This window comes from Megalopta genalis, chromosome 6, assembly GCF_051020955.1.
Source record: "Megalopta genalis isolate 19385.01 chromosome 6, iyMegGena1_principal, whole genome shotgun sequence".
NCBI classification, from domain to species: domain Eukaryota; kingdom Metazoa; phylum Arthropoda; class Insecta; order Hymenoptera; family Halictidae; genus Megalopta; species Megalopta genalis.
This window is the reverse complement of record NC_135018.1, coordinates 283,197-296,728: the sequence shown is the minus strand read 5'-3', so window position 1 is coordinate 296,728 and position 13,532 is coordinate 283,197. Positions and strand designations below refer to the sequence as shown.

The following is a 13,532-nucleotide window of genomic DNA, read 5'->3' as shown; positions in this document are numbered from 1 at the left end:
ATAACGATGCATAATTCTTGCAGAAATTCCAAAGTTCTATGTCGCCTTTAAACGAAAGGCTGCATTTCGAATGGAAATCGAGACCGAGGGTGCTCGATCGTGCACAGCGTCGAAGCTGACAATTTGGAGCAAGATACGTAAGTAGGGAACGACGATCGAAGACGCGAAAGTGGGAGAAGATGACATACAGCGATCAGATTTCGAGGGCAGAGCACGCCTGAAACGTTGCGGAACGTGAAAACAGTGTTTCCTTCGGTTCGACTCGACTCGACTCGACTCGACGAGAGCCACGAAAGAACGCTTCGGAGAGCATCCGAGTAAGATAATTATACCCAAGTGGTTCCAACAAAATCTTTCGCTCGCGAAAAATAGTTTCAATTGCTATCGAAACATCGCGTCAACCGTGGTGAGCAAAATTTGAGAACTCCTAATCTTTACGAATCTTTTCTAATATAAAAAAATGTTGAACTCTTCTTGCTAAAGCGATACCTTGTTTAAAAGTTCGTACATCGCGTACAGCTTGTAACAATTTTTTAGCAAGAGATATCTTTTATCGCGCGCCGAGCGATTTTTGGAGCAGGGTCGTCGGAAATAAAAAATTCATGCAGGCTCCGAAGAATATGGGATTTTATTTAGATTTAATTGAATTTTATCCGAAAGACGAATATTTGTATAAAATAACAGAAGCTACACCGCGGCTCGTTATCCGCGTCGATAAGATTTTATCGTCGAGTCGTTCGAGCGAAGCTGCCTTGAAATCTGTAGAAACTTACCGCATCGGAGTATTGTAAAAATATTTTTTACTTTTATCGCGACCTCTGTTTCATCGTGTTTCGTCCTGTAAAACGCGATACATATATACGCATAATCTTCATATATACGCAATTTACTGCTCGCGTATAAAATTCCAATAAAGGACTCGCCGGAACTTTGGAATTCCAGACAAATCCGTCCGTAGAATACGACTCGCCTCGCGTTAAACGTTTCCTGCAGCAATTTCGGCTGGTAAAACCGAATTACGACCACGGGGGATCGCCGATTTCGCGAAATCGCACGATCGTTTGTAAAAACCGATCGCGCGAGTTTTATCGTTCCCAGAGGTCCGCGATGGCCGAGGAAACGAGAGACGCCGCGCCGAAAGAGCCGACCGAGAACGCGATTCCCGCGGGGAAGAAATCTTGTAACGACTAATTAGACGGCACCTGTATCGATCCGATACCCGCGGTGCAACAAATTCTGTCTAACTTGTTAACCGGAAAACACGAGTCAACTTATCGCGTTCGCGTTTGCTTTCACCTTTTAGCGTCTTTCAACTTTCTTATCTGTTCGACGTATCTCGCATTTTATTACACCACCGTGTACGCGATATCTCGCGAACGATCATCGACATATTAAAATCGAAATGTCGTTTCTCGCACGAACTTGGTTATCGATGAAAAGTTCGCGAGTAAAATAATTTCGCGATTCGCGAACGATTCGAAAACGCGTCGAACGCGAGGCTCGTTCGCGTCGAATCTCGAATCACGTTCGGTCGGACGGTACCGTGCACATCCTTGTCTTCTTTCGTTCTCATCTTTTCCAAGATATCGATTGCAAAGCGTACCATGGTACCGGTACAGTGCTATGCCGTGTCAAGGTTACGCGGAACTGCCGATAATTAATTATACGTATATTTCGCTGCGAGCTTCGGATCGAAAGGCGTCGCGCGGACGCCATCGGCAAGACGTATTTTTATCTGGCGGAACCTCGGCCATCTTATCCCGGAGCCGAGCGGGATCGGAACAAGGGCGTCTTTTTAACGGTCCAGCATCGGCGGCAGCTAATCCTTGGTCCACGGGTGAAACTCGCTTTCAGCGTCGAGAGAATCGTTTCCCACGGTACGCGCGCCAGGTAACCCCGGACCGTTTTCCACGTAACGTGGGTCTCCACGGATATACCCTTCGTCCCCCTTGCCGTCGGTGCTGCTGCCAACGTTCCTCGCAGAACGATTTCGCTCGTCGAAAAATTCCGTATTCTCTTTTCGGTTTCGCCGTTACGATAACACCGCTCGCTCGACTCTTAACTCTTGGCACAAAATTGCGATTCCGTCGCGCAAAGTCGAATCGAAATAAAAGATAATAATTTAGCGTCGCCGCATCGACCCCATCGGTGGGTAAACGGTTATATTTCTTTTTATTGCTTAGAAATTAGCGATTCGAATCGTAAAAAATCTGATATTCAACCGCGATTCCAAACTCGTTCGTACATCGATGCGAATTCCAAGCGTATTCTCCCGACGAACGCGCGCATTATTCGACGGACGCGTTTCGATCGATCGCGCATTTATCGGTCGCGTTTAGGCGCATATCCGGCGCATCCCTTGAAAAGGCTTTTCGTGGCCAGACACGCGGGACGCCCTCGAGACCGAACGAATCGGCGAACAGCGACGACGGTCCAATCGGGAGATCGATTTCACAGGCGGTTTCGCGAGATTCCAAGAATCTCCAGTGCAAATACCAGTTTGCTAACACGCGCGCGCGCGCGCGCACTCTGTGCACGGTCGACTCGGGAGGAACGTTAAACGCTTCCAGCGAACAGACTCGAAATGTTAAGGCGAAGCCACTTTATCGGGTTTTTCGCAACCGAAGCATCGAAATGGCATCCAACGATTGAAATAAAAACGAAAGAAGAATCGGGGAGACTTTGCACGTTACGAATGAACTTACTTACGAATGAACTTAGAAAAACGCCCGACGACGAGTTGTCGGGTTATTAGGTATGTAGGAGGCAATTTTTTCTATTTTACGAGCTCCTCGGTTAATTGTACGCGAAACGAGAAAAGTTAAAAATTACGGACTAAAATACGTCCGGTGCACTCGTCGGTTTTCGTTCAGATTTTTAACGATCTTTATTATTTTTATCTTCGATCCTACGCGCTGTTCGCGCGTGCGAAACCGTTACGCGTTTCCGTAAACCGTCGATTCGATTTCTTGCTCCATTTAGGAAGGTTTCCTTTCTCACCCGGCGCAACGTCGACGTGTTCGTTCTTCGTATATCTCCGCGTTCTCGAACAAGCGCGAGAAGAATTCCTTTATCTGCCAGAGCGTTACTTTTACCTGCTGCACCGACTTTCCGAGGGGTCTCCCGTTCTCAGAGATCGCTGACAAAGGACCGCTTGTCTCGCGCCCCACGGTGCGATATTTTTATTTCTAATTAGCTCGAAACCTGGCTACCCAGTCACTTAGGGTCCAAGTTCGAAGAAAACTATGATTTTGTTTCCTCCCGATCGTTTCGATATTTGTACAGTACCATCGAAATATAATTTAACTTAAGTTTAATTTATAACGAAAGGATGCTGCCTCCAAATTCCTTACCATTGTCCATACCAGATTTAATTATCTATTATTATTGTTAATTATATATATATATACATATTATTTCTTATTATAATACAATTGAAATTTTTCCCTGTACACAATGACCTAAAACTAAATACTGGAAGACCATTATTTAACGACTTCGAGACCGAGGAGTAATATTAAAGTACATGCAATTATACTCGCGAGCCGATTTAACCCTCTTTGGAATAATCTATAATCGATTTCAATGTTTCTGGAGAATTATGATCACATTGGAAACTCTACTATCGCAAATAACATCGAATACAGAAATACACAAACTATTGCAGTCGATCGAGAAGTACGGACAAACCATACGTTGCACGGTAGTAGCGTAAACGCGAAACAATCGCGCTCTGTACTCCATCCGTTCGATCCTGTCGAATAGCGCGTTATTTTCACCTGGAAGGAGTTTGGCGAAATTGATTTCCGGTCGGCCAGATCGGGCAAACAGCCCGCTGCGCGGCGGTTGCACATGGTACTGCGGTAAAAATTCAAATGTTCGGTCCAGCTCGAACTTCGAACCGTACCAAACACGCTTTCAATTATTCAAGAATTATTCTTAATAAACGCTATCGAACCGTCGTTATCGATTCACGAATCGAGACGCCCGATCGGGTGGTCCCTCGGACGTCTGGCAGGAGAGCCATAACTTTGCGATTAATATGCACGGCGACCCTGTGAAAGCATGTAGAAGCGGGCACCGGGTGATTCCTCGTGAAAATGAAATGACACGAAAAGAATACGGAACGATCTCTTCTCGTTCGAGACGTAGTTTTCGAACTGCAAACCCGATCGGGCCGGTCACGGGTCGCGGTTCACGGTTCACGGTTCGGACAGAGCGAAGGTTGGCACTTACGGACTGGTATTTTCTTTGGATCGACCAAGGCAAGACGTTCCTCGACCTTGTCGATCCTCTGTCGGAGCCGACTGCTGCGATCGGCGACCGCGGTCAGCTCGGCGGTCAGGTCAGCGAAGATGTTCTCCGCGGTGGTGAGCAGGGATGCCAACTGTTTCAAGGAGACGGTCAGCGCGCCGTTTGAGACCGCCTCCAATTCGGCGCCGACCGGCCAGCCCTGCGGGACCGATCCTGTTGGCACGTGTCCGCGGCACAGGTAGCGCGGCTCCACTTTCCGCAGCACGAACGGCATGATTCTTCCGCGGGGGGACCGGCACATTCATTCGCGCACAACACCGAACGAAGAACACAGCGGGACTCCCTGCGATTCCGCGCGCGCGAACCTCACCAGATCGTGAACGGGAGATCGTAACCGTCGAGGATACCGACCACCGAGAGATTTCCGTCGGCTTGCTTACCCAGCGAATCCTGCGGCGCCATTCCAAACCGATCGGGAGGCCCGGAATTACCTGGCCCGGAACACTGCACTGCAACGACAACACCGTTCCGCGCACTCGATATCAAGGAATATACCCGCGTTCGGGGATTATTCGCGCGACGCGCATCCTCGGAACGATCCACCGCGCACTAAAGACCGATGGAAACTGTGTTTCACTTCACCGAAGACTGTCGCGATGGACGCCGGACAACGGAGCTCGATATTCGCAACGCGCGAAGCGGATTAATCGGTTCGCGGTACGTCCAACTGGCACTGACACGACACCGCGCGAAACAGAGCGTCCCTCGAACGTCCGCGCGACCCGACGGCGGTACACGAAATGCCGGCCGGCTTGGCGCCGTGTCGCCGAACCGTTCCCCGATTCTACTCTCATTCAATTCTAGATCGCCACGAGCGTCGTTCGCGCCGCTATGGCGTTGCCATCCACAAGATTTCGATGAAACCGTCGATGAAAGTTGCGGTTTACCCGGTGTGGTTCGCGCAGGACTCCTTTCGGAGATATCTTGTGCCGGTATCGTTAAGATCCGTGCTGCGTCGCCACTACGGACGACGCACGTGATTACCGCGAGATGTCGCCACTAGGTATTTTACGAGGGTAAAGAAGATGCGCGTATACCGCGGGAGACTGGAATTCGATCGTGAACGGAGCGCGGAACGGACGAATCGTTTGACTTTTACCAACCGTGGCTGCCGTACCGGCGTGGAAATTCAACGGTAATTTAAGCGTCCTCTGCTCGCAGCCTCGGACATTGTATCTTACGAGTCTGGTCGAGTCGTAAAGTTCGGGTATCCGAGAAGTCGAGGTTATCTTAAAAAGCGTTACGCTCTTCGACGAGCACGGACCATGAGTGGACACGATAGAATAAAATATTTCGCGAACAACTTTATATCATGTAACAATTGTTCTCCGTTTCTTTGGTACAACGTGCGCAGCGTGGTTCGTCACATTCACAGAATTATGCGTACATCGCTCCCGACGGAAGCGTCCATAATTATATCCGCTCGAGATAACGTAGAGTGGCGAATATCGCAGCAAGCATTTTCTACAGAGTCGGTAATTCGAATTCCTCGACGAAAAAAGAAAACATCGCGTTCAAGGTTCCCACAGATCCCGAGTCCGTATCTTATATATACCTCGTCGTGCTTCCAGTTCCGCGATAGCGCTACGGTTCGCCGCAAGATGTCGCCACTAGGTACTTTACGAGAGCGAAGAAGATTTGTGCAGCATTTCCGAGCGAAACGAGGAGACTAATTTTGAAAATACCAGTGGAAGTTGCAACAACTTGTAAGCAAGAAGCCTAATTTCTACCTTCGTAGACTTTATTTTTTCAATCGGTAGGGTTAAATACAGAATTTAGGTAAGGAAAATGGCGTTGCACGGCGGAGTGTTCGCAAATGCATAGATACGACGCGCAGCTGGCGGTAAGATCGTCGTTTCGAGAGTATACGCACGGGCCAGAGATATTAATACGTTCGTAATAAACGGCGATACGAAACGGCGATGGGTAGCTATTTTATATTTAGCCGTATAAAAATTACGGTGAATTCGTCGAAAAGTATGTACCGCCGAAGGCTGATGCCATCTCGAACCAACGCGATCGCGTGTACATAACGCGCACAGCTGTTTCCGAAACAGCAGGTGAGGTGGCCGACGAGGGTCTGCGCGCACCTTCCTCGCGCGTTGATAATCCCGCGAGCCGAAACACGTTCGGGTAGGAGAACCTTTCCCTCTGCTCGCGTGTGCCAGATGCGTGCCCGGGCAAGTTGGAAAATCGAACGAGTCGGTTGCCCGATTCGTTCCTAAACGGTGACAAACTCGTGGAACGAACCGATGGAACGGGTCCCCTCGAGTTTCGACGGTGTTTCTCGTTCGACGCCGACGACGTCCGATTTCGTCGGTAACGTGGAACGACGTTACATAAACGTCAAACGATGACGCTTACGTAATTCGAGGTTTAAGGCACTGGGAGAGGTGCGCATAACACAACGTACGAACCATTCGTCGTAAGCGAAATATTTACACGCTCATGTAACCAAGCTCTTATGCGCGCGAATGGCAGTACTGACCCTCTCCTATATAACGCGACGCTACAAGGTAAGCAGACCCGTTTCGTAATATGCCATGAACGTTTCAAAGTCAGCGATTCCGCTCGCCTTATCCGTAACGTCTTTCTTCGAACGTTCGATGTTGACCGGAAGTCGTCTGGAAATACGGGAACCGTATCGTTTTTCGAATTTTCCGTATCGATTCGCGCGTTACCAGCTTCTCGGAACGATGAAATTTATCGGGTTCGTCGGTCTCGTCGATCGACGCGCAACGGTCGGACGGAGCAACCGAAATCGACGCTCGAACGGATAAACAATAGATGCTGCACGTTCGCGAAGAAACAATTGCCAAGTTTCGTTTCGACGCGTCGACAGCCAAGTTGTTTACGTTTATCGCTGATCCAGAGAAAGAACGCTTTATTTACCAGAAACCTGTCTGTGCGTGTCTTTCAGCATGTGCGAGCGATGCTTGAAATAAGAATTTAATAAGAATTTGTTACATCGTATCGATACGCGAATAATTTGATAGGGTTGTAGAATTGTTTTTAAACGTTTTCGGCCGTCGATCTTCGGTTTTAAGAGAATTAGTAGAAAGCGGCCGACGAATAAAGCGTTAAAATAGAAAATGGTTGTTGTAAATACATTTTAGATCGAAGTTTGGCAACATTTAGAAGTTATCGAAATATAACCAATAACTTCAAAGGCCGTCTTAGAAATAAAAGATAGGGAGGGTTAACGGTGCAACGAGTACTTAACGTTATGAAATTTTTACAAGAAAGCGAGGTATCGAGAAATTACTTTTACAAGAGTATCGGATTTTCTGTTATCCATGGTACCTGGCGCTACAAAAACTTTTATTAAACGCAACTTCGTCGTGGCTTACTTTCCCTGCCTAGACTACGAGCGCGTTACATAATTTGATTTCAATGATGTAATTGACAATTCATAATCGTAGCCGGCACACGCGCGTCTCGCTTAAAATTGATCGTACCACGAGATACGTGTTACTTATTGCCAACACGGTTAAAAGTAGGTTAGAAAATTAAAAAATTAGTTTCGTTGGCTCGAATAATCTGAAAAATGTCTATAATACACGAATATCTTAACGGATACGTATTACCGAACGTACCTTTTAAGGTCTCCTTTGAAAGAGCGACCTTGATTCGATCGAAATTATTCTTTATTTATTTTCCGCTTCGCATTTTACGTTCGATTCGAATTTTCGATATTTATTACTTTGAAAAGTTTACGCGTTTCGATAAAGATGTTAACAAAGGCTTTACTTCACGCGTTTAATGCGAACACCGTTAACGACGTTCGTAATGTTTCCTATATATGGAATACGATCGTCTAGTTACGTTATCGTTACGATCGACAGGGGGATGCGTGTAACAACTAAAAGTTGCTTCGTACACTTACGCGTCGATCGGTGCATATTGCGGTGCGAAGAGTCCATTTTTAAAACACCGGTGCTTCCGAAATCGAGATCGATGCGGGTAACCGAGAAAGAATAACCAGGCTCGCCGAACGCGAGGTCAACTTTTACCCCACGAATTGTGCAACGGTCGGCCGGTACCACGACCAGTTTCCTTTATTTTCTTCACGTAACCCGGATGAACCGTATCGACGAGTACCCTGAATATCGACAATTTGTAACACTTTTCTCCCTTCGCCTTGTAATCCGGTTTACGTAATAGCGGTAATATAACCAAATGTATGTAACGCTTGCATAAGGCAGATCCCTACCCGGCCTACACGCCGAGCGACGGCGCACAGCCGCGGCATAATCTATTGTTTGGCAATAGTTCTAGTTCGTTGTGTAACGGACTAGTTAATGGAGACGATCGATAGATACAGCGCGGCGCTGCGAACCGCGATTATCCCAAGAAAGGAACACTGACAACCGACGAAAGCGGGAAAGGAGTCGAAGAGGAACGAAGGAGCACGACCGCGTCGAGTCGTAGATTATAGCGTACGAAGCATGAATCATCCGAACGTCGCGCCATGGAACATTCGCCCCGAAAAGCTGGCCGAACGAGTCGATTTTTACAAATTTTCTGTAAAACGATTTTCCGCGAAGGTCGACTAAAGCATGGAAAGACTCGATTTGTAATAATTTTTCTAAAGAAGTTCGGTCGCTCGTTTGGAAAATCCCAATTTGTAGCTCAACGACGCTGTCGCAGAGTCGTCCACCGGTTAAGCGATCCGACGTGCACACATTCGGTCACCAACCGGTACTCGTTATTAGTTATAATCTACAGCATTTGCTACGCGCGACAGTCACTGTTTTAAATGGTCGCTTTATATAACAACGATTCTATGCTACTCGATATCTCGAGCAGACCGTTCCTTCGACGCTAAACATTGTTCCCTATGTGTGCGCGTACGTGTAATTCGTGCTTGCATTAAGCGCAATTAATAACATTGCGGGGCAGCAGTTATATAAAAAAATTACTCGAAGCGAACCAGTAATTACCGGTTTCTAAACCCGTATACCATATAATTAGTTACTTAATCGGCGTTGAACGCTGTTCGCGACTGTGCAAAATATTACACGATTTGTTTAAAAGTTTTCAATTACGTTTCAATAGACCGGTCAAAATATCGAAGCATCGCGGTATTTGTTACAAGTTTACGCATTCGTGTTGCTCGCAAATAATAGCTAAATGCTATCAAATTTGTATAATCTTGGATCTCGGGAAATCGGTTATTCGACCGACGATATATTTCTTACGATCGTACGACGATGTCGGAGACGGTCGTACGCTTTTTAGTTTGGAACAATATCCGTATCCGTATAAACTGGAATTCGAAGAACATTTGCAACCGTGGTTACCGTGTTATTACAGAGACGATTGAGCCATCGTGCCGCGACAATGATTACGTTTACCGCGGCTGGAAACTCGCAGCTCGTAGAAGTTGATTAATCTCTGTGATACACGCGACCGCACGGCAACACACGATACCGACAATTAAAAGAACAAACGATCTTTCCCTCGCTTTACGCTATCTCCACCGAGAGCTCCAGCAACTTTTTCGAACGCGGTCGCGTTTCTAAACAGCCTCGTAAGAGTTATCGAGATCCGCGAGAAACGCAGCGTTTAAATTTCCGTTACGGGCTCCAACGAGAAGCTTGCAGAAAACGCCTGTCTTTCAATTTTTTTTTATCGCTCCGACCGATTGAAACGTTCGATAAATATTTTGTTACACATTTTCCAGTGATCTAGTTTCTCTAATCTCTGAAACAAAACTTGAACTCATTCGCGGTTCGATTGTAAGAAAGTTATTCCGTCTTAAAAGGTCGCAAGTATCGCTGCGACTTTCAATCTGGAGTTACAAGATTACTGCATACGTGTTACCGTGTTACAAAAATATGCGATGGCGTAACACTGGGAAGCGGATTATCGAACTTTATGCAAATTCACATTTTTTTCACAGCAATTTCCAGGTTTTGGTGCAAACTTTTAGCTAAATAAAAATTGTCTAGATTAATCGCAAGATATAACAATTACGTGGTTAATCGGTTTAATTGGATCGGCTCGAGGCAACGTTTTTGCCGTCTCGAATTCGATCCACTCGTTTTGGTCGTAAGCGCGTAAAATCCGCGGTCCGCCGACGACTCGTACCAGCAAATGATCGACTTCGATCGTGGCTTTTCTCATTTACGTTAACGCCTACCAATTGCGATCGTTCGTCATTGCACGCTTTTAAACCGCTGTACACCCACTCGTCTTACGTAAGCGAGTCAAACCAGGGGTACTTTCACGTCCAGATTTTTGCCGTCCTTTGTTGTAAACCGTAACCGTATTACACCGTTTAACCGCGACCAATCGTCGGAACGCATTCGTTGCATACTTATAAGCGATGTCATACTTGCGCGCGCGTGACGAAACCATTGTGTTCGTCGTTCCAAAAAACTGAAACTACCATTCGTAGATGGTTGTACATATTATTATTGTTTTCAATTAAAACACATAGAAGTTTATAGTTATCGTAAGTACATCGAACGGTACGGTATCTACTTAGAATTCGTCGTTTTACCCAGTACCGGAAAGCCGTTCTTTCGATTACAAAATTAGGTGTAATTACGGTAATGGTCGTAACCAGAGAAATATTTGTTACGCTTCGAATTGTTTCGTACCTTTTCAGAAACGCGCAAGACCCTGGCTTGGAACGGTACGCTGCACAATATTATAATATAAATCACCGTTCCATCGCGTTATTGGATTTAATATGTTTACGTTTAGAAACGCCCACGCATAAACGGAAGCTGGTTTTTAATGACATCGAATGGGATCTACTTCATGAATAAAAGACCGCGGTCGTAAACCAGTGATTTAATACCCTATGACAATGAGCGACGCGCGTTAATCTTTACGCTTTATTGTCTATATAAACAGGGAACCAGTGATTCAGGCCTGTTCTTTGCGAATAATTTTCTGCACACTTGTCAGCTGTTGCAACGGGGTCTGTTACGATAGAACGATGTGTCGCAGCTCGCGCTAATATACTATGCTATCATTGTTATGCCATTTTATGTTTCTATCGCTCGCGAAAGAGTTGAAATACCGCCCGCTCCGATCGATTTTAGATCCTTTGTTTCTCTCTTTCGTCGATTAAATTACTTCGATTTCGTGGGAATATTTGGGGTTGATTTTCGACGCGCCGAACGTATCGAGGGATCGGCGAATCGAGGCAATCCTTTTACCGATACGATTCGTAATCCTTTGCGAATCGGCATGCAAGAGCATCGCGGTACCGTTACTCTTCTCACAGTCGAATCGTTGGAAAATCGTTTCGTGGTACCTCGAACTCGTGGCGCAAGAAACGCGAACTGCACGATTTCCTTGATTTATACGACACGAAACCGCGCCCCGATAACTCGTTAAAGTATCGCTCTCGTGAAGTACGTACACGGTCTTCGAACGAGCTCGCAAGGTTTACGGTTGGACCACGCGCGACTCAACCGGTAAGAATCATTGAATTATTACGGGCACATCCGTATTCTGGATACGCGAGCAACGACATTTAGATCGTCGTCAATTTATTCTCTCCTCGAAGTTGAAAAGCTTCGTTCAATCGATATCTTTAAGCTGCTTCGTTTTCCATCGAATCAGGATTTGCCACGCAACGACCCTTTTCGAACTCGCGTCATTTGGTACGCGCATCAACGAATTATGCGCTTATTACGTATTCCTGCCTCGAATCGGTCAATTCGAGAAGGGAATCGCCTTTCTCTGGTAAAAAATATCGCTCTCCGTATATTTCGAGAATCGCTTTAATTCCGAGCTCTGTGAAATCGGACGGTTATAAATATGTAGCGATTTCAGGGTTCTGAAAAATTACTTTTGCCAACGAACGAAGCTGAACGCGCTTGACTGCGCGCGACCGACGATAGCCACGCAATAGTATTGCAACATGTATGTACATACGTACGCGGGTAACTACTTGCTAGGGTATCATTGGTTCCTCTGCATTGCAAATTTACAAGTTTATCGCATATCACGGCATTCCGATACTCCGATGCTCGCACGATTTTGTAGTATCGCACAACGATGCCACCGATAATGCGAAGCAGAATTTTTATTACGAGATGGCATACGAAGGAACTTAATGAGAATCGAACAACAGAAAAATGTCAACGCGTTTTTATACAGAAAAATATAATTTCCTCCGAACAATTTCGTTTATTTATTCCGCGAGATCGATATACATAATTGGCTTCTCAACCGTCTCCATACGTATAGAATGTAAATTCGAACGAGTCTCCTTTATTTCACAACCAATGTACTCGGTATCGCGCTCGACGCATACTAAGAGGGAGCAACAACCATCGTTTTGCTGCTTTCGTATACATATAATACATACATGTATCGCGATTTAAATTGGTCCAAAAACTACACAATTTTCTATCGTATTTCAGTTGTTCGTTTTTATCACAAATCCATAAAATCCACGGTCTAATTAAGATCGATATCTCGTACGTTATATACGTTAGTTTGGGGTTCGGTAGTTCTAGCGTTAACCGATGGTCGAACGATCGACGGAGTAGGAGTAGGAACTCGATGGAACAATGAGAATTCATGTTTATGAACTCCGGCGACAGGAAGTACGTATTTATTTCTGCCAAGTGCATGGAAAAAATATAAACAAATAAATCCTGCGTTCGATCGTTCGATAACTCGCGTTACAAGATCAAGTAACTTTTGTTTTTCCGTAGTCTCTTTGGTCGATAATACCTTACGGTACGAAAGCAAACGTTTCGACGCATTCGCTAGATAACGCTAATATTTATTCGATTTCCTCGTATTACATCTATTTGTGTATTTTCTTTCGCATCAAGTAATAACTCAATTAATTACGTAGATTCCTTCTTACACGTGACCGTCGATGTTTTCCTCCAAGCACTTATCCAGCTCATTCATAAATCTAGGAATTCGTAAGCAAGTTTTACATAATCGTTCGAATCGTGTACGTGTAATGCGACATATGCGCGATCATTAATGATCCTGATCGTCGACGTAACGTGCTCGTGTCTCATCGAAAAAAAGACGTAATCCTTAGAACGGTCGCTAAAAGGAAGCTGTCGATTCAATGCCGATACGTAAAATGCTAAACTCGTAAATAATTTTATGATCGAACGCGTTAAAGAACTACTTTTCGAAGGCAACGTTTGCACGACGAACGTCGTTCGGCCGACGCATACGAAACCGTGTGTCGGTGTATAGGTTTACGTAACACCGCAGATATA

The 13,532-nt window shown here is 45.7% G+C and overlaps 1 protein-coding gene across 5 annotated transcripts in view; it reads right to left on the bottom strand.

Moving 5' to 3' along the window:
- The window catches only part of gukh (NHS actin remodeling regulator GUK-holder), a 70,861-nt gene extending 65,797 nt beyond the window's left edge, over nt 1–5,064 (bottom strand). Inside the window, exon 1 of one of the 5 annotated variants that reach the window (XM_033466690.2) lies at nt 4,237–5,064. In XM_033466690.2, the coding sequence (XP_033322581.2) occupies nt 4,237–4,555 (319 nt within the window). In that variant the 5' untranslated portion in view covers nt 4,556–5,064. The remainder of the gene's footprint in view (nt 1–4,236) is intronic. The other 4 variants (XM_033466683.2, XM_033466668.2, XM_033466674.2 and 1 more) reach the window with 4 other exon arrangements.
- Between the last annotated feature and the right edge of the window lie 8,468 nt (nt 5,065–13,532).